Source organism: Salmo salar, chromosome ssa16, assembly GCF_905237065.1.
Source record: "Salmo salar chromosome ssa16, Ssal_v3.1, whole genome shotgun sequence".
NCBI classification, from domain to species: domain Eukaryota; kingdom Metazoa; phylum Chordata; class Actinopteri; order Salmoniformes; family Salmonidae; genus Salmo; species Salmo salar.
The window spans coordinates 46,621,375-46,641,737 of record NC_059457.1 but is presented as its reverse complement, the minus strand read 5'-3'; the positions used below and the strand labels follow the sequence as shown (position 1 = coordinate 46,641,737).

Here is a 20,363-nt window from a genome sequence, read left to right as displayed (position 1 = left end):
TTTTTGGGCGCCTCCTTGTGTACTAAGCTGGTAATATCGTAAATCCCGGGATGAGAGAAGGACGGTATGAACATCTGGATACCGCTCTACCCTAACAGGAATGAAAGAGAGTGAAGGCGATGAGAAAGAGAAGAAGATGCAGAAAGAGTAGAAAGCAGAGACAAGACAGGTGAGTGCGAGGGGCAGAGCCTCTCTCCCTACCTGGTAGTCTAGGATGCTGAAGCCCAGGCCTCTCTCTCTCCCCACCTGGTAGTCTAGGATGCTGAAGCCCAGGCCTCTCTCTCTCCCCACCTGGTAGTCTAGGATGCTGAAGCCCAGGCCTCTCTCTCCCCCTACCTGGTAGTCTAGGATGCTGAAGCCCAGGCCTCTCTCTCTCTCCCTACCTGGTAGTCTATGATGCTGAAGCCCAGGCCTCTCTCTCTCACCCTACCTGGTAGTCTAGGACGCTGAAGCCCAGGCCTCTCTCTCCCCCTACCTGGTAGTCTAGGATGCTGAAGCCCAGGCCTCTCTCTCTCTCCCTACCTGGTAGTCTATGATGCTGAAGCCCAGGCCTCTCTCTCTCTCCCTGCCTGGTAGTCTAGGATGCTGAAGCCCAGGCCTCTCTCTCTCTCCCTGCCTGGTAGTCTAGGATGCTGAAGTCCAGGCCTCTCTCTTCCCCTACCTGGTAGTCTGGGATGCTGAAGCCCAGGCCTCTCTCTCTCTCCCTACCTGGTAGTCTAGGATGCTGAAGCCCAGGCCTCTCACTCTCTCCCTACCTGGTAGTCTATGATGCTGAAGCCCAGGCCTCTCTCTCTCTCCCTACCTGGTAGTCTAGGATGCTGAAGCCCAGGCCTCTCTCTCTCTCTCCCTACCTGGTAGTCTATGATGCTGAAGCCCAGGCCTCTCTCTCTCTCCCTACCTGGTAGTCTATGATGCTGAAGCCCAGGCCTCTCTCTCTCTCCCTACCTGGTAGTCTAGGATGCTGAAGCCCAGGCCTCTCTCTCTCTCCCTACCTGGTAGTCTAGGATGCTAAAGCCCAGGCCTCTCTCTCTCTCCCTACCTGGTAGTCTAGGATGCTGAAGCCCAGGCCTCTCTCTCTCTCCCTACCTGTTAGTCTATGATGCTGAAGCCCAGGCCTCTCTCTCTCTCCCTACCTGGTAGTCTAGGATGCTGAAGCCCAGGCCTCTCTCTCTCTCTCCCTACCTGTTAGTCTAGGATACTGAAGCCCAGGCCTCTCTCTCCCCCTACCTGGTAGTCTATGATGCTGAAGCCCAGGCCTCTCTCTCTCACCCTACCTGGTAGTCTAGGATGCTGAAGCCCAGGCCTCTCTCTCTCTCCCTACCTGGTAGTCTATGATGCTGAAGCCCAGGCCTCTCTCTCTCACCCTACCTGGTAGTCTAGGACGCTGAAGCCCAGGCCTCTCTCTCTCTCCCTACCTGGTAGTCTAGGACGCTGAAGCCCAGGCCTCTCTCTCTCTCCCTACCTGGTAGTCTAGGATGCTGAAGCCCAGGCCTCTCTCTCTCTCCCTACCTGGTAGTCTGGGATGCTGAAGCCCAGGCCTCTCTCTCTCTCCCTACCTGGTAGTCTAGGATGCTGAAGCCCAGGCCTCTCACTCTCTCCCTACCTGGTAGTCTATGATGCTGAAGCCCAGGCCTCTCTCTCTCTCCCTACCTGGTAGTCTAGGATGCTGAAGCCCAGGCCTCTCTCTCTCTCTCCCTACCTGGTAGTCTATGATGCTGAAGCCCAGGCCTCTCTCTCTCTCCCTACCTGGTAGTCTATGATGCTGAAGCCCAGGCCTCTCTCTCTCTCCCTACCTGGTAGTCTAGGATGCTGAAGCCCAGGCCTCTCTCTCTCTCCCTGCCTGGTAGTCTAGGATGCTGAAGCCCAGGCCTCTCTCTCTCTCCCTGCCTGGTAGTCTAGGATGCTGAAGTCCAGGCCTCTCTCTTCCCCTACCTGGTAGTCTGGGATGCTGAAGCCCAGGCCTCTCTCTCTCTCCCTACCTGGTAGTCTAGGATGCTGAAGCCCAGGCCTCTCACTCTCTCCCTACCTGGTAGTCTATGATGCTGAAGCCCAGGCCTCTCTCTCTCTCCCTACCTGGTAGTCTAGGATGCTGAAGCCCAGGCCTCTCTCTCTCTCTCCCTACCTGGTAGTCTATGATGCTGAAGCCCAGGCCTCTCTCTCTCTCCCTACCTGGTAGTCTATGATGCTGAAGCCCAGGCCTCTCTCCCTCTCCCTACCTGGTAGTCTAGGATGCTGAAGCCCAGGCCTCTCTCTCTCTCCCTACCTGGTAGTCTAGGATACTGAAGCCCAGGCCTCTCTCTCTCCCTACCTGGTAGCCTAGGATGCTGAAGCCCAGGCCTCTCTCTCTCCCTACCTGGTAGTCTAGGATGCTGAAGCCCAGAACTCTCTCTCCCCACCTGGTAGTCTAGGATGCTGAAGCCCAGGCCTCTCTCTCCCCCTACCTGGTAGTCTAGGATGCTGAAGCCCAGGCCTCTCTCTCTCCCTACCTGGTAGTCTAGGATGCTGAAGCCCAGGCCTCTCTCTCTCTCCCTACCTGGTAGTCTAGGATGCTGAAGCCCAGGCCTCTCTCTCTCTCCCCACCTGGTAGTCTAGGATGCTGAAGCCCAGGCCTCTCTCTCTCCCCCTACCTGGTAGTCTAGGATGCTGAAGCCCAGGCCTCTCTCTCTCTCCCTACCTGGTAGGCTAGGATGCTGAAGCCCAGGCCTCCCTCTCTCCCCACTTGGTAGTCTACGATGCTGAAGCCCAGAACTCTCTCACTCTCCCTACCTGGTAGTCTACGATGCTGAAGCCCAGAACTCTCTCACTCTCCCTACCTGGTAGTCTAGGATGCTGAAGCCCAGAACTCTCTCTCTCCCCCTACCTGGTAGTCTAGGATGCTGAAGCCCAGGCCTCTCTCTCTTACCCTACCTGGTAGTCTAGGATGCTGAAGCCCAGAACTCTCTCTCTTCCCCTACCTGGTAGTCTAGGATGCTGAAGCCCAGGCCTCTCTCTCTTCCCCTACCTGGTAGACTAGGATGCTGAAGCCCAGGCCTCTCTCTATCCCTACCTGGTAGCCTAGGATGCTGAAGCCCAGGCCTCTCTCTCTCCCTACCTGGTAGTCTAGGATGCTGAAGCCCAGAACTCTCTCTCTCCCCCTACCTGGTAGTCTAGGATGCTGAAGCCCAGAACTCTCTCTCTCCCCCTACCTGGTAGTCTAGGATGCTGAAGCCCAGAACTCTCTCTCTTCCCCTACCTGGTAGTCTAGGATGCTGAAGCCCAGAACTCTCTCTCTTCCCCTACCTGGTAGTCTAGGATGCTGAAGCCCAGGCCTCTCTCTCTCCCTACCTGGTAGTCTAGGATGCTGAAGCCCAGGCCTCTCTCTCCCTTCTCCAGCTCCAACAACTGGATGTCTGGGGACCACAGAGCCTCTTCTCCTTCCTCATGCACGTTCTCCTCCAGGTGGCTGGGGTATGTGGGTGCTTCCTCCTCCTCTGAGATCTCCTTTAGGGTGGCTTGGTCCTGCTGGGTGAAAGAGGCACACGGTTAAGATAAGGAGACAGGACACCATTATTTTAGATTCCGGAACATCTTTACCAGATAAAAACGGATATGTGTTGTACTGCAGTACATCATGCTACAACACTGACTGTCACCTAGCAACTGTCATTAGGAGCAGACTCTTAAAGGGAGTGCTTCTAATCTCAGTTTGTTACCTGTATAAAAGACACTTGTCCACAGAAGCAATCAATCAATCAGAATCCAAACTCTCCACCATGGCCAAGACCAAAGAGCTCTCCAAGGATGTCAGGGACAAGATTGTAGACCTACACAAGGCTGGAATGGGCTACAAGACCATCGCCAAGCAGCTTGGTGAGAAGGTGACAACAGTTGGTGTGATTATTCGCAAATGGAAGAAACACAAAAGAACTGTCAATCTCCCTCGGCCTGGGGCTCCATGCAAGATCTCACCTCGTGGAGTTGCAATGATCATGAAAACGGTGAGGAATCAGCCCAGAACTACACGGGAGGATCTTGTCAATCATCTCAAGGCAGCTGGGACCATAGTCACCAAGAAAACAATTGGTAACACACTACGCTGTGAAGGACTGAAATCCTGCAGTGCACGCAAGGTCCCCTGCTCAAGAAAGCACATATACATGCCTGTCTGAAGTTTGCCAATGAACATCTGAATGATTCAGAGGACAACTGGGTGAAAGTGTTGTGGTCAGATGAGACCAAAATGGAGCTCTTTGGCATCAACTCAACTCACCGTGTTTGGAGGAGGAGGAATGCTGCCTATGACCCCAAGAACACCATCCCCACCGTCAAACATGGAGGTGGAAACATTATGCTTTGGGGGTGGTTTTCTGCTAAGGGGACAGGACAACTTCACCGCATCAAAGGGACAATGGACGGGGCCATGTACCATCAAATCTTGGGTGAGAACCTCCTTTCCTCAGCCAGGGCATTGAAAATGGGTCGTGGATGGGTATTCCAGCATGACAATGACCCAAAACACACGGCCAAGGCAACAAAGGAGTGGCTCAAGAAGAAGCACATTAAGGTCCTGGAGTGGCCTAGACAGTCTCCAGACCTTAATCCCATAGAAAATCTGTGGAGGGAGCTGAAGGTTCGAGTTGCCAAACGTCAGCCTCAAAACCTTAATGACTTGGAGAAGATCTGCAAAGAGGAGTGGGACAAAATCCCTCCTGAGATGTGTGCAAACCTGGTGGCCAACTACAAGAAACGTCTGACCTCTGTGATTGCCAACAAGGGTTTTGTCACCAAGTACTAAGTCATGTTTTGCAGAGCGGTCAAATACTTACTTCCCTCATTAAAATGCAAATCATTTTATAACATTTTTGACATGCGTTTTTCTGGATTTTTTTGTGGTTTTTCTGTCTCTCACTGTTCAAATAAACCTACCATTAAAATTATAGACTGATCATTTCTTTGTCAGTGGGCAAACGTACAAAATCAGCAGGCGATCAAATACTTTTTTCCCTCACTGTATGTGTGTGTGTGTGTACATGCGTGTGCGTGCTTACATATGTGTGTGTGTGTGTGTGTGTATGTGCACGTGTGTGACTGTCTGAATGTGTGTCCTGACCTCAGAGAGGCTGGCAGCGTCCCGGTCAGGCTGGTAGTCTGAGTTCTCCTCTGTCAGGTGTCTGCAGCACACCAGGGTGAAGGGAGGGGGAACCTCACGAAGGAACACCACCGCCTCACGCCTCGACTTGCCGTACAGCTGCACTCCGTTTACCTGTAGACAGACACACGTAAGCACGTACAGCGACACAAACACAATTCACATGTAGAGTACAGGAAATTCCCTTAAGATATCATAAACACAATAACACACAGAGGTATTCTATCTCCTGCACAAGGCAGACACACAGAAAAGCACGCTATTCACCTGCACAGTGTGCGCGCACACACACACACACACACACACACACACACACACACACACACACACACACACACACACACACACACACACACACACACACACCATTCACTTAGAGTAAATACACAGCCAACTGTTGGCTGGTGACCAGTTTCAAAAGGGACACTATACAGTACAGTACAATTCAAAAAGTTTGGACCCACCTACTCATTCAAGGGTTTTTGTTTATTTTTACATTGTAGAACAATAGTGAAGACATTTAAACTATGAAATAACACATATGGAATCATGAAGTAACCAAAAAAGTGTTAAACAAATCAAAATATATTTTTCTATTTTAGATTCTATCAGCCACCCCTTGCCTTGATGACAGCTTTGCACACTCTTGGCATTCTCTCAACCAGCTTCACCTGGAATGCTTTTCCAACAGTCTTGAAGGAGTTCCCAGATATGCTGAGCACACTCTGCGGTCCAACTCATCCCAAACCATCTCAATTGGGTTGAGGTTGGGTGATTGTGGAGGCCAGGTCATCTGATGCAGCACTCCATCACTCTCCTGCTTGGTCAAATAGCTCTTACACAGCCTGGAGGTGTGTTCAGTCATTGTCCTATTGAAAAAGAAATGATAGTCCCACTAAGCACAAACCAGATGGGATGGCGTATCACTGCAGAATGCTGTGGTAGCCATGCTGGTTAAGTGTGCCTTGAATTCAAAATCAATCTCTGACAGTGTCACCAGCAAAGCAGCCCCAAACCATCCCACCTCCTCCTCCTCCATGCTTCACGGTGGGAACCACACATGCAAAGATCATCCGTTCACCTACTCTGCATCTCACAAACACACGGCGGTTGGAACCAAAAATCTCAAAGGACAGGTTTTCACTGACTAATGTCCATTGTGCACGTTTCTTGGCCCAATCAAGTCTTCTTCTTATTGGTGTCCTTTAGTAGGGGTTTCTTTGCAGCAATTTGACCATGAATGCATGATTCACGCAGTCTCCTCTGAACTTAATAAGATGTGTCAATTACTTGAATAAAGCTGCAATTATTATTTTGGCTGCAATTTCTGAGACTGGTAACTCTAATGAACTTATCCTCTGCAGCAGAGGTAATTCTGGGTCTTCGTTTCCTGTGACGGTCCTCATGAAAGCCAGTTTCATCATAGCGCTTGATGGTTTTTGCGACTGTATTTGAATAAACTTTCAAAGTTCTTGAAATTTTCTGGATTGACTGACCTTCATGTCTTAAAGTAATGCTTATTTGAGCTGTTCTTGCTATAATATAGGCTATCTTCTCTATACCACCGCTACCTTGTCACAACACATTTTTTACATTTTAGTCATTTAGCAACTGATTGGCTCAAACACATTAAGGAAAGAAATTCCATAACTTAACTTTTAACAAGGCACTCCTGTTAATTGAAATGCATTCCAGGTGACTACCTCATGAAGCTGGTTGAGAGAAAGCCAAGAGTGTGCAAAGCTGTCATCAAGGCAAAGGGTGGCTACTTTGAAGAATCTAAAATATATTTTGATTTGTTTAACACTTTTTTTGGTTACAACATGATTCCATATGTGTTATTTCATAGTTTTGGTGTCTTCATTATTATTCTACAATGTAGAAAATAGTACAAATAAACAAAAACCCTTGAATGAGTAGGTGTGTCCAAACTTTTGACTGGTACCGTATATACAACTGTCACGAATTCCACCAAAGGTGACTCCCCTGCCTGCTCGGGCGGCGCTCGGCGGTCGTCGTCACCGGCCTACTAGCCGCCGCTGATCCCTTTTTCCTTTTCGTTTGGTATGTCTTGTTGTTTGCACCTGTTCCCCATTTGGTTCTCTTGATTTATGGTTATTTAAGCCTGTTTAGCCCGCCCAGGTTTGTGCGGGATTATTTGCGTCAGTGTGTTTGTTATTGGATGTGCTGGCGATCGTATAATGTTGTTTTATGTGCGTGCTGTGCGCCTGTTGTTTTTGGGCACCTCGCATTTTCACGCCGGTGGTGTTGGCGTCGACCGTTTTTGTTGTGTTAAGGAACAAACACATTATCTCCTTACCTCAGCTCTCTGCGCCTGACTCCTACCACCACTCCTAGCATTTACTGACAACAACAGTATATGGACACCCCTTCAAATTAGTGGATACGGCTATTTCAGCCACACCCATTGCTGACAAGTGTATTTAAATTGAGCACACAACCATGCAATCTCCATAGCGAAACATTGACACTAGAATGGCCTTACTAAATAGATCAGTGACTTTCAACGTGGCACCGTAATAGGATGGCACCTTTCCAACAAGTCAGTTCGTCAAATTTCTGCCTTTCTAGACCTGCCCTTGTAAGTGCTGTTATTGTGAAGTGGAAACGTCTAGGTGAAACCACGTCTCAGTCGCGAAGTGGTAGACTACACAAGCTCACAGAACGGGACCGGTGAGTGCTGAAGCACGTAGTGCGTAAGAATCGTCTGTCCTCCCTGCCGAATTTCAAACTGCTTCTGGACACAACGTCAGCACAATAACTGTTAGTTGGGAGCTTCATGAAATGGATTGCCATTGCCGAGCAGATACACAAGCCTAACATCACCAAGCGCAATAACAAGCGTCGGCTGGAGTGGTGTAAAGTTCACCGCCATTGGACTCTGGAGCAGCGGAAACGCATTCTCTGGAGCCATCTGGCAGTCCGATGGACACATTTGGTTTGGCGGATCCCAGGAGAACGCTACCTGCCCCAATGCATTGTGCCAACTGTAAAGTTTGGTGGAGGAGGAATAATGGTCTGGGGCTGTTTTTCATGGTTCGGGCCCCTTAGTTCCAGTGAAGGGAAATCTTAACGCTACAGCATACAATGACATTCTAGACAATTCTGTGTTTCCAACTTTATGGCAACAGTTTGGGAAGGCCTTTTCCTCTTTCAGCATGACAATGCCCCCGTCCGTGCACAAAGCAATGTCCATACAGAAATGTTTTGTCGAGATCGGTGTGGAAGAACTTGACCTTTGGGGTGAATTGGAACGCCGACTGCAAGCCAGGCCTAATTGCACAAAATCAGTGCCCAACCTCACTAATGCTCTTGTCGCTGAATGGAAACAAGTCCCCGCAGCAATGTTCCAACATCTAGTGGAAAGGCATCCCAGAGGAGTGAAGGCTGTTATAGCAGCAAGGGGGGGGGGACCAACTCCATATTAATGCCCATGATTTTGGAATGAGATGTTCGATGAGCAGGTGTCCACATACTTCTGGTCATGTAGTGTAAGACATCAGAAGCTAATGGAGTCAATTTGTGACTTCAACAATTCTCAACAAAGGTTATCTCACTGTTAATGAAGTGAACCAAGAAAGCTATAGTAGCCCGGAGGAGGGTGTGTGTTGGTACTTGCGCCTGTGTGTGCGTCTGTACACGCGCCTGTGTGTGTGTGTGTGTGTGTGTGTGTGTGTGTGTGTGTGTGTGTGCTCGTGATCATGCATGTGTGTGTGCGTGTGTGTGAGATCAGAGGGGCCAACCCAGTGGTATAGGCCTATTCTCAGTGAGGGGACTCAGGGAGCCGCTGGGCCTCTTGATTGCTGTTTAATGGAGCGGGATGAGCAGGAGCATCTGGAGAGCCCGGCTGATGCTGGCTGCTCCGTGCCATCTGCCCAGAGATGTAGAGGAGACCTGGCCACCTCTACTAAGGTTTAGGGGCCTGCCATCTTACCGGGAGACTGCGGCTCAGAAAGATGTGTGTGTACTAGTATGCAGGGTTGGGGATGTGAAGAAGCCTGACATGAAATTGAGCTATACCTTTGGGCATTTAAAACATGAATGTAGCGATACATTTGGAGCTCTAAAAACTAGCCTCCCTCCTCACTCTCCTCCTCTCCCAGAGTATTCCTGTCCTGTGCCACAGTACCAAGGTGGTTGCTTCTGCCACGACTGCCAACAGCAACAGGCTGAGGGCACAGTGGTGAAGCTGCACCAAGCCGTGCCAGGGAGGGGAGCGGGCAGGAAGAGGGGTAGGGGTGAGCAGGAGGGTGGCACAGAGGGGGCGAGGGAGGCAGGGGTCTGATGTACAGATGGCCTCGGTTAGCCTGCTAACCCCTCTTCACAGGAGTATGTACGCACACACACAATCCCCCAACGACACACTCATATAGACAAACACACACACTCCCCCAACCACACACACTCATATAGACAAACACACACACTCCCCCAACCACACACACTCATATAGACAAACACACACACACTCCCCCAACCACAAACTCATATAGACAAACACAAAAACACATATAAACAAACACTATAATGCAAAAGCCCAATGAACAACAGAAAATACAACATCCCAGAGTTCCCCTGTAGTGTACATTAGACACGGGTCTAACTAACCCCCTCCAGTCACAGCTACATCTGAACTGGAGCCAAGAGACAGGGACATCGCCTGACCATCAAGGTCATTGGACAGGCTCAAGGTGATAGGGAACAAAATATACTAGGAAATGATTTTAAGTTATGACACATGAAATGTGTGCTACCATAATGTTGAGGTTCCGCCAGGTAAAGCCTGCATGTATAACCAATGCATTATGACTGGCAGATCACATGTTATCTATCACTTACTGATCTTTATGCTACATCCCATCTATTTTTAAATGTCATGGTTTGGTTACTTTGTATGCATTTAGACAAGGAAAATGTTGTGTGTGTGTTGTGCGGTGTGTTGTTGTTTGATGCCTGTCCAGTACCTCTAGTAGTTCGTCGTCTGGTCTCAGGAGGCCGTGTTTAGCCACGGGGCCCTCTGGGGCCACAGAGGAGATGTAGTGGTGGCCATCAAACGAGTCCAACTCCACCCCCAGACGCATGGTGTGGATGGGTAGCAGCTAGGATAAAAAAGAATAGAATACTTTATCATCAAATCAAATGCGTCGAATACAACAGGTGTAATAGACCTTACCGTGAAATGCTTACTTACAAGCCCTTAACCAACGATGCAGTTCAAGAAAGAGTTAAGAAAATATTTACTAAATAAACAAAAGTAAAATTTTTTATAAAAAGTAACACAATAAAATAACAATACCGAGGCTATATACCGTGTGCGGGGGTAAAGGTTAGTCGAGGTAATTTGTATATGTAGGTAGGGTTAAAGTGACTATGCATAGATAATAAAAAGTGAATAGCAGCAGTGTAAAAACTATTTTAAAAACATTACAATACATTCAGATTTCACAACACACTGTGTGCCCTCAGGCCCCTACTCTACCTCTACCACATATCTACAGTACTAAATCCATGTGTACGTGTGTATAGTGCGTATGTTATCGTGTGTGTGTGTGCATGTGTCTGTACCTATGTTTGTGTTGCTTCACAGTCCTCGCTGTTCCATAAGGTGTTTGTTATATGTTTTTTAAATCTAATTGTACTACTTGCATCAGTTACTTGATGTGGAAAAGAATTCCATGTAGTCATGGCTCTGTAGTACTGTGGGCCTCCTATAGTCTGTTCTGGACTTTGGGGACTGTGAAGAGACCTCTGGTGGCATGTCTTGTGGGGTATGTACGGGTCTGAGCTGTATGCTAGTAGTTCAAACAGACCTCTGGTGGCATGTCTTGTGGGGTATGTACGGGTGTCTGAGCTGTATGCTAGTAGTTCAAACAGACCTCTGGTGGCATGTCTTGTGGGGTATGTACGGGTGTCTGAGCTGTATGCTAGTAGTTCAAACTGACCTCTGGTTGCATGTCTTGTGGGGTATGTACGGGTGTCTGAGCTGTATGCTAGTAGTTCAAACAGACCTCTGGTGGCATGTCTTGTGGGGTATACACGGGTGTCTGAGCTGTATGCTAGTAGTTCAAACAGACCTCTGGTGGCATGTCTTGTGGGGTATACACGGGTGTCTGAGCTGTATGCTGGTAGTTCAATCAGACAGCTCGGTGCATTCAACATGTCAATACCTCTCATAAATACATGTAGTGATGAAGTCAATCTCTCTTCCACTTTCAGCCAGGAGAGATTGACATGCATATTATTAATATTAGCTCTCTGTGTACATCCAAGGGCCAGCCGTGCTGCCTTGTTCTGAGCCAATTGCAATTTTCCTAAGTCCCTCTTTGTAGCACCTGACCATACGACTGAACAGTGGTCCAGGTACGACAAAACTAGGGCCTGCTGTAGGACCTACACTGTTGATAGTGTTGTTAAGAATGCAGAGCAGCGCTTTATTATGGACAGACTTCTCCCCATCTTAGCTACTGTTGTATCAATATGTTTTGACTATGACAGTTTACAATTCAGGGTTACTCCAAGCAGTTTAGTCATCTCAACTTGCACAATTTCCACATTATTTATTACAAGATTTAGTTGATGTTTAGTGAATGATTTGTCCCAAATCAAGCTGTTTATTATCTATGCATAGTCTCTTCACCCCTACCTAACTGTACAAATTACCTTGACTAACCTGTACCCCCGCACATTGACTCGGTACCAGTATCCCCTGTATATAGCTTTATTACTGTTATTTTATTGTGTTACTTTTTATTTTTATTGTAGTTTATTTGGTAAATATTTTCTTAACTCTTTCTTGAACTGCACTGTTGGTTAAGGGCTTGTAAGTAAGCATTTCACAGTAAGGTCTACACCTACTGTATTTGGCGCATGTGACAAATAAAGTTTGATTTGTTCTGAAATAATGCTCAAAGCCAGTGGCATGTCATTAGTAAAGATTGAAACAAGTAAGGCCTAGACAGCTGCCCTGGGGAATAACTGATTCTACCTGGATTATGTTGGAGAGGCTTCCATTAAAGAACATCCTCTGTGTTCTGTTAAACAGGTCACTCTTTATCCACAATATAACAGGGGGTGTAAAGCCATTACACATACATTTTTCCAGCAGCAGACTATGTCGATAATGTCTAAAGCCACACTGAAGTCTAGCAAATTATTGATTTCATGAACCTGGTTTCTTAAGCCTCATATGTTAAAGTGAGCACTTTTCTTCAGGGATGCTTACTTGTTTTCATTGCTTTACTGGGAAGATTGTGTGTACCAACGCCTCTGGTGTAATGTACATTTGCTGAAGCATTATGACAACTCCACGTCACAATGGTAGGGATTAACTGAGCTGGGCTTGGGTCATTGATAATTCATTGTCTCAGCAAAGCCTTAAAATGCTGTGAAAGGATCCAGGAATCCAAATGATTTGGGTGGATCCCATCCTCCTTATAAAACGTGTTTTGTTTCCACTACGGGAATTGATATTGTCAACAAAAGTTATACCCATTGAGCTGCAATAATCACATAGCCAGTTGTGAAGAGAAATAATCCTGCTTAAGCGTTTAATGCCATGATTCAGGGAGGGCACAAGGCCAGATGGGTCTTTTGTTAGTGTCTAGCAGAGAGTCAATCGGCTCTTTAAAATCCAGTTTCAACTGTTCAGAGCTACCCTTCATGTCATTAAAACCCACATGTCCTTTACTCGAGCTCCGGGATAGGACATTGTTTTTGCACCAGGAACAGTCACATTCCTTACCATTGACCTGCCCAAAATCACAGCTGGCAAGAATGACAAGGAAATCCACCCACACCCTTGCTTCACAGAATTCAGAGAACCCTTTATGGACGGGCGAGAAGAAGGATAACTTGAGCCCATTTCTCCTGGCGCAGTCCTCCGACAGATGGAGACGCCTCGCTCGATCGGAAGGTTGGCAATATCGACTTCAAAATCGTAGTAGTAGGCACTGCGGCCGGCAAGACACAGGCACCCCCAGCGACAAAGGTGCAGGAAGATCCAGGATGGCCAAAATATTTGTTGTTTGCATCCAACATGCGCGAACGCCGTCCAGCCACCAGTGTAGATAATGTAAATGTTCCACTCTGCATATTCCCCAGTTTCTTACGTAGGCTGGTGACCTGCGTGATCAAGGAAGCCACCTCAAGCCTATAATCCTCGGCAAGCAAACAATTGCCACATCGGAACTCTGAGTGATCCGGTTTGACCCGAAACAAAGCGTAGTAGATACAGCTCCTACAGCGCTGGAACCGTTCATTTATTTCTCCAGACAAAGAGGGCTCCATTGCTAAACTCATCTGGTAGCAACTTCTTTAGCTTGATGGCTAGCAGCTTAGCGTCTCTGTCAAGCATGCTTCAACCTGTCTGTTAAGCAGGATTCCGGGACAAGAAATAGCGGTCCTAGCTGTTAAAAGCTAACCGCTTCGCGGAATCCACGCAAAAACAAGTTCGGTATTCGTATTTAATAAATACTGGTTTTGTTTTAATCAAAAATAACAAACCGAGCTCATCATGAGGCACTCTACCTCAGGCAAGCAATACCTCGAGGCTTAATATTAGACATTGCGCACCAGCTGTTATTGACAAATAGACACACACCACCACCCCTCGTCTTACCGGACGTAGCTGTTCTGTCCTACCAGTGCATGGAAAACCCAGCCAACTGTATATTATCCGCGTCGTCGTTCAGCCACGACTTGGCGAAACATAAGATATCACAGTTTTAATGTCCCGCTCGTAGGATAGTCTCGAACGGACCTCATTCAGTTTTTTCTTACCCACTCAACGAATTTTCACAAGGCACACCGATCTCCACCCCCTGTACCTCCGTCTGTTCTTCACGCGAATGACGGGGATTTGGGCCTGGTCTCGGAGAAACAGTATGTTCTTTGCGTCAGACTCATTAAAGGAAAAAATCTTCATCCAGTTTGAGGTGAGTAATCGCTGTTCTGATGTCCAGAAGATCTTCTCGGTCATAAGAGACGGAAGCAGCAACTTTATGCACAAAATAAGTTACAAACTGTGAGAAAACACACAAAATAGCACAGTTGGTTGGGAGCCCGTAAAACGGCAGCCATCCCCCTCCAGCGCCATTCTTTAACATCCCTGTGATAACTGGAGAGGTTTTGTCAAAGGGAACTGTGTGGCATATGCATTAAGCTCCAATATTTGATGGTAACTGGTGGTCACCTTGGAGTAATTCTGTAGTCCAGCATCATCTTCAATAACAGGGTCCAGTTCAACCACCTGGGAGGGAAAACACACAAACAATGGTCATTATAAACTGGGTGGTTTGAGCCCTGAATGCTGATTGGCTGAAAGCCGTGGTATATCAGACGGTATACCACGGGTATGACAAAACATTTATTTTTACTGTTCTAATTACGTTGGTAACCAATTTATAATAGCAATAATAGCACCTCGGGGGTTTGTGGTATATGGCCAATATACCACGGCTACGGGCTGTATCCGCGTCAAGAACAGCCCTTACATGCTGACGCGTGCGTAAGCATTGCAAAATAAATGTACACATACATGTTATTCAATCATTGCACCCACACTGATCATGCGCGTCAACGAGCATCTGCGTAGCCAGGCGCTAAAATAGAACTTGGTTATATTTGTGACGCTTGACACGTTGCAAGTCCTGCCTCTCCCATCTCCTCATTGTATTTTAGGAGCATATACCCACGTGGGTGATTGAAAGATAAACTAAGGTTTACACTCCAGTCCAGTTGGTGGTGGTAATGCACCTTAAAGTTGGTTGCCAACAATCATATAAAATCCCAAGAAGAAGCCTGAAGGAAGAAAGATTACTATAAACAAACTCGGTGTAGCTTTTTATCTGTGGATTAATTGTCGGAGTAGAGGACCTTGTGCATTTCAGGTAAAATAACAACCCAATGTTTATATCCCAGGACAAATTAGTTAGCAACAGCAAGCTAGCTAGCTAAATTGACAGAAATGAATAAAGTTGGTTCAGAGTTCATTTTGATATATAAACATGTGTCCTGATCGCGTCTGGTGTGGGTGGACAAAATCAACATGCGGGTGTGCGAGCGGTCTGGTCAGCATGTTAGCTGTGGTATATTGGCCATATACCACAACCCCTCGTGGCTTATTGCTTAATTATATCATTCCTTCCCTATGGGATGATCAAACCTTGCTTGATATCAAATCAAACTGTTACTGATTGACATGACTGATTTCTCTGAGCTTGTCTTTGGTGTGTTGGTATTCTGTCCATATGTTCATTTCCTGATGTCAGTTAGAATCTCACCAGAACATCGTACTGTGGCCCCAGAGACTGCTCCCATTTGTCCTTCAGCTCCAGCTCAGACAGAGATATCTCCTCCACACCTGTAAGACACAAGGACAGCGTCAATGCACATGTTAATAACTCTGGGACGTGAGGAACAACACAAAACATGTTAAATTGTATTTTGAATGGAACTTCGCTGTTAAGGGCAATTCCACCACTTTACAACCTCACTTTCATCATCCCCAGCACAATACCAGAGTCAACATATGTGAGAACGGCACATTTACATTTTGTTGAAATCAGCAAAAGTTCAAACAAAAAAAAACTCGTTTGGGCTAAGAAATCATTGCAGGCTTTGAAAATCATCTTTTTTTACTTTTAATCCTACCTGTTACAGAGAAGCATTTTTTTTGTTGACCATTCTTCTTATATTTTTAACCACAGATTATAGAAACCTGCTGTTTTCACATACTCTACATAGACACTGGTTTGTTGCTGGAGGTGATGAACATGACGTTGAAAAGTGGCAGAATTTCCCTTTAAGCTTAATTGAGTGAGAAGTCAACCCTGGGACACTGACAGGGTAACAAGATTGCTGCTTGTGATCCAGGAAGCAATGAGACAGACATGATTCCTGCTCCCTCACAACTGTACTGTAGGACTTTTTACAGTGAACCTGGGGGGAAATCAGCAGCAGGACATGAAGGAGGAATTATTTTACGCTGTGTGTTCATTACCAGTGTAAAGATGTAAAGAGAAACTCCTCAGAGCTAGCTCCCTTGGACTGACCACAACCACTCCCCACACACATGGAACCGTTTGAGTCCTACATGGTGTGTGTGTGTGTGTGTGTGTGTGTGTGTGTGTGTGTGTGTGTGTGTGTGTGTCTCGCTTTCTGTCAGCCCAGTGTGTAAAAACCCAAAAGCTTGTGACATGAGCTCCAGTACTGTACCTGATTAATTAACATGGCTAACCCCTCACCGTTGCGCAATTACTCTCCAACGTTTCACTAAATAAATACCCTAATACATCGTTTTGGGATGTCAAGAGGGAAGGAACATCTGTGGGCCAGGCGGAGGACACGCACGAACACACACACCCACCCCAAACTGTTGCCACAAAGTTGAAAGTGACGTAAGTGCCTTAATGTGTTCGGACCGCAGGAAGAGTAGCTGCCTTGGCAACAGTTAATGGGCATCCCTGATGAATATAATACACACACCCTAAATATTTACAATACATTTCAGTCAGTTAGCAAAGAACAATAGAGGGAAGGAAGAGAGAGAGACAAGAGAGAAAGAAAGAGAACAGCTGGACGTGGGAGCCAGGGTGGACGTGGGAGCCAGGGTGGACGTGGGACCCAGGGTGGACGTGGGACCCAGGGTGGACGTGGGACCCAGGGTGGACGTGGGAGCCAGGGTGGACGTGGGAGCCAGGGTGGACGTGGGAGCCAGGGTGGACGTGGGAGCCAGGGTGGACGTGGGAGCCAGGGTGGACGTGGGAGCCAGGGTGGACGTGGGAGCCAGGGTGGACGTGGGAGCCAGGGTGGACGTGGGAGCCAGGGTGGACGTGGGAGCCAGGGTGGACGTGGGAGCCAGGGTGGACGTGGGAGCCAGGGTGGGCGTGGGAGCCAGGGTGGACGTGGGAGCCAGAGTGGACGTGGGAGCCAGGGTGGACGTGGGAGCCAGGGTGGACGTGGGAGCCAGGGTGGACGTGGGAGCCAGGGTGGACAAGCACAATCAGACTGGTTCAAGTGTTAAGTTATTGTACTGGCACAGTGGCACTACCATAAGAGATTTTTTTGCAAATGTGTTGTGTAATGTACTGTGAATGTCAATGGTTCAGACACGCATTGTTCTACGTTATTGACAGATCATTGTGCCACTACACTGAACTACAGTAAAAACTAAAAAGCCCACATCAGCGCTTCAGTTAAAAATGGACTCACTCAAAACCTCCACGTGGACATCAGCCAACAGTTGTTCTGCAGTGGAATGGACTAGAATCAGTTTCTAACAATCTTCAACTTTCAATGATTCTAATACATATAACAAAGCATGTATTTGTCCCAAATGTTACCCTATTCCCTAGGCCACTACTTTGAGCCCATAGGGCTCTGTTCAAAATAAGTACACTATACACTTAGTGTACAAAACATTAGGAACACCTTCCTCATATTGAGTTGCCCTCGGGGCATGGACTCTACAAGGTGTTGAAAGCATTCCACAGGGACGCTGGCTCATGTTGACCTCAATGCCTCCCACAGTTGTGTCAAGTTGGCTGGATGTCCTTTCGGTGGTGGACCATTCTTGATAGACACGCGAAACTGTTGAGCGTGTAAAAACTCAGCAGCTTTGCGGTTCTTAACACACTCAAATCGGTGCACCTGGAACTTACTACCATTTGGGACGGAACTCATGTATTTCTGCTTCAGGTGGTACTTCCCTAGATATCACCTTTAAATGAGAAAAAAATACATTACATGACCAACAGTATGTGGACACCTGATCGTCGAACATCTCATTCCAAAATCATAACCCTCTTTTGTTCCATCCAGTAACTAGCTAACGCCAGACACATATGAAAAGGGGACACATGTACAGTGCCTTCAGAAAGTATTCATACCCCTGGACTTATTCCACATTTTGTTGTTGCAGACTGAATTTGTCACACCCATCTACACACAATAGCCCATAATGACAAAGTAAAAAACTGATTTGGGGATTTTTTGGTGCAAATTAATTTTTGTACACCCCTGAGTAAATACATGTTAGAATCACCTTTGACAACGATTACACCTGTGAGTCTAAGATCTTTGCGCACCTGGATTGTACAATATTTGCACATTATTCTGTTTTAAACTCTTCAAGCTCTGTCAAGTTGGTTGTTGATCATTGCTTGACAGCCATTTTCAAGTCTTGCTATAGATTTTTAAGTCAAAACTGTAAATAAGGCCACTCGGGAGCATTCAACGTCATCTTGTAAGCAGCTCCAGTGTATATTTGGCCTTGTGTTTTAGGTTATTGTCCTGCTGAAAGGTGAATTTGTCTCCCAGTGTCTAATGGAAAGCAGATTGAACCAGGTTTTCCTCTAGGATTTTGTCTGTGCTTAGCTCTATTCTGTTTCTTTTTATCCTAAAATAACTCTCTAGTCTTTGCTGATTACAAGCATGCCCCTATTATGATGCAGCCACCACCATGTTTGAACATTTTAAGAATGGGTACTCAGTGATGTGGATTGCCCCAAACATAATGCTTTGTATTCAGGACAAAAAGTAAATTTCTTTGCCACATTTTGGAGTAACTACAATCTTGTTTGTTTCCCATCACAGCTATTAAACTCGGTTTTAAAATCACGATTGGCCTCATGGTGAAATCCCTGAGTGGTTTCCTTCCTCTCCGGCAACTGAGTTAGGAAGGATGCCTGTATCTTTGTAGTGACTGGGTGTATTGATACAACATTCAAAGTGTAATTAATAACTTCACCATGCTCAAATGGATATTCAATGTCTGCTTTTTTTACCCTTCTACCAGCTTCTTTGCGAGGCATTGGAAAACCTCCCTGGTCTTTGTGGTTGAATCTATGCTTGAAATTCACTACTCGACAGAGACCTTATAGATAAATGTATGTGTGGGGTACAGAGATTGGGTAATCATATTTTTTTTTATATTAACCACTATTATTGCACACAGAGTGAGTGCATACATCTTATTACTCAGTGATTTTATTTGTCCCCCCAAGTTTACTGAGCATAAAAAATAAAATAAAAATGTATTTTTGGGTGGGGGCGACAACAAACTTTAAAACACCAGCAAATCAGCTCTGTGATTTTAAAAAGTGTTCCCACGCATAATAGAGATACAGTTTATGTAAACGTATACAATTGTAAGCAAGGTTTGAAATTATTATGTTTTAGTCAAATATTATAACCGTTTGGGCTTCTTGAGTTCAATTTGCAGCCTACAAATTATTTGTAATTATGTTCCAACCCCTGACCATCCGCTCTAGAAAATATCTGCCCGCGGCTGAATCAATTCTGAAAAAATATATAAAACGCAACGTGTAAAGTGTTGGTCCCATGTTTCAATAGCTGAAAGATGAGATCCCAGAATGTTTCCATACACACAAAAAGCTTATTTCTCTCAAATGATGTGCACAAATTTGTTTACATCCCTGTTAGTGAGCATTTCTCCTTTGCCAAGATAATCCATCCACCTGACAGGTGTGGCATATCAAGAAGCTGATTAAACAGCATGATCATTACACAGGTGCACCAGGTACTGGGGACAATAAAAGGCAACTCTAAAATGTGCAGTTTTGTCACACAACACAATGCCACAGATGTCTTAAGTTTTGAGGGAGCGTGCAATTGACATGCTGACTGCAGGAATGTCCACCAGAACTGTTGGCAGATAATTTAAGGTTAATTTCTCTACCGTAAGCCGCCTCAAACATTGTTTTAGAGAATTTGGCAGTACGTCCGACCGTGTTCAGAACCGCAGACCACGTGTAACCACTCCAGCCTGGGACCTCCACATCCGGCTTCTTCACCTGCTGGATTGTCTGAGACCAGCCACCCAGACAGCTGATGCAACTGAGGAGTATTTCTGTCTGTAATAAAGCCCTTTTGTGTGGAAAAACCCATTCTGACTGGCTGGGCCTAGCTCCCCAGTGGGTGGGCCTGGCTCCCAAGTGGGTGGGTCTATGCCTAACCCATGGCTGCGCCCCTTCCCTGTCATGTGGAATCCATACATTTGGGCCTAATTCCTTTATTTCAATTGACTGATTTTATTATACGAATTGTAACGCAGTAAAATCGTTGAAATTGTCGCATGTTGTGTTTATATTTTTGTTCAGTGTAGTTGATGATCCCTGCTGTACAGACACTGGGAGACAAATTCACCTTTCAGCAAGACAATAATCTACAACTCAAGGCCAAATATACAGTTGCT

General features: G+C 46.5%; 1 protein-coding gene across 3 annotated transcripts in view; it reads right to left on the bottom strand.

The window, feature by feature from the left end:
• The window catches only part of LOC106574041 (inaD-like protein), a 119,509-nt gene that overhangs the window by 69,996 nt on the left and 29,150 nt on the right, over positions 1 to 20,363 (bottom strand). For 2 of the 3 annotated variants that reach the window (XM_014149556.2, XM_014149560.2), the window contains exons 12-16: positions 15,430 to 15,509; positions 14,340 to 14,396; positions 10,114 to 10,248; positions 5,090 to 5,242; positions 3,325 to 3,501 (exon numbers count right to left, since the gene is read on the bottom strand). In XM_014149556.2, coding sequence (XP_014005031.2) covers positions 3,325 to 3,501; positions 5,090 to 5,242; positions 10,114 to 10,248; positions 14,340 to 14,396; positions 15,430 to 15,509 — 602 coding nt within the window. The remainder of the gene's footprint in view (positions 1 to 3,324; positions 3,502 to 5,089; positions 5,243 to 10,113; positions 10,249 to 14,339; positions 14,397 to 15,429; positions 15,510 to 20,363) is intronic. The other variant, XM_014149559.2, reaches the window with a different exon arrangement.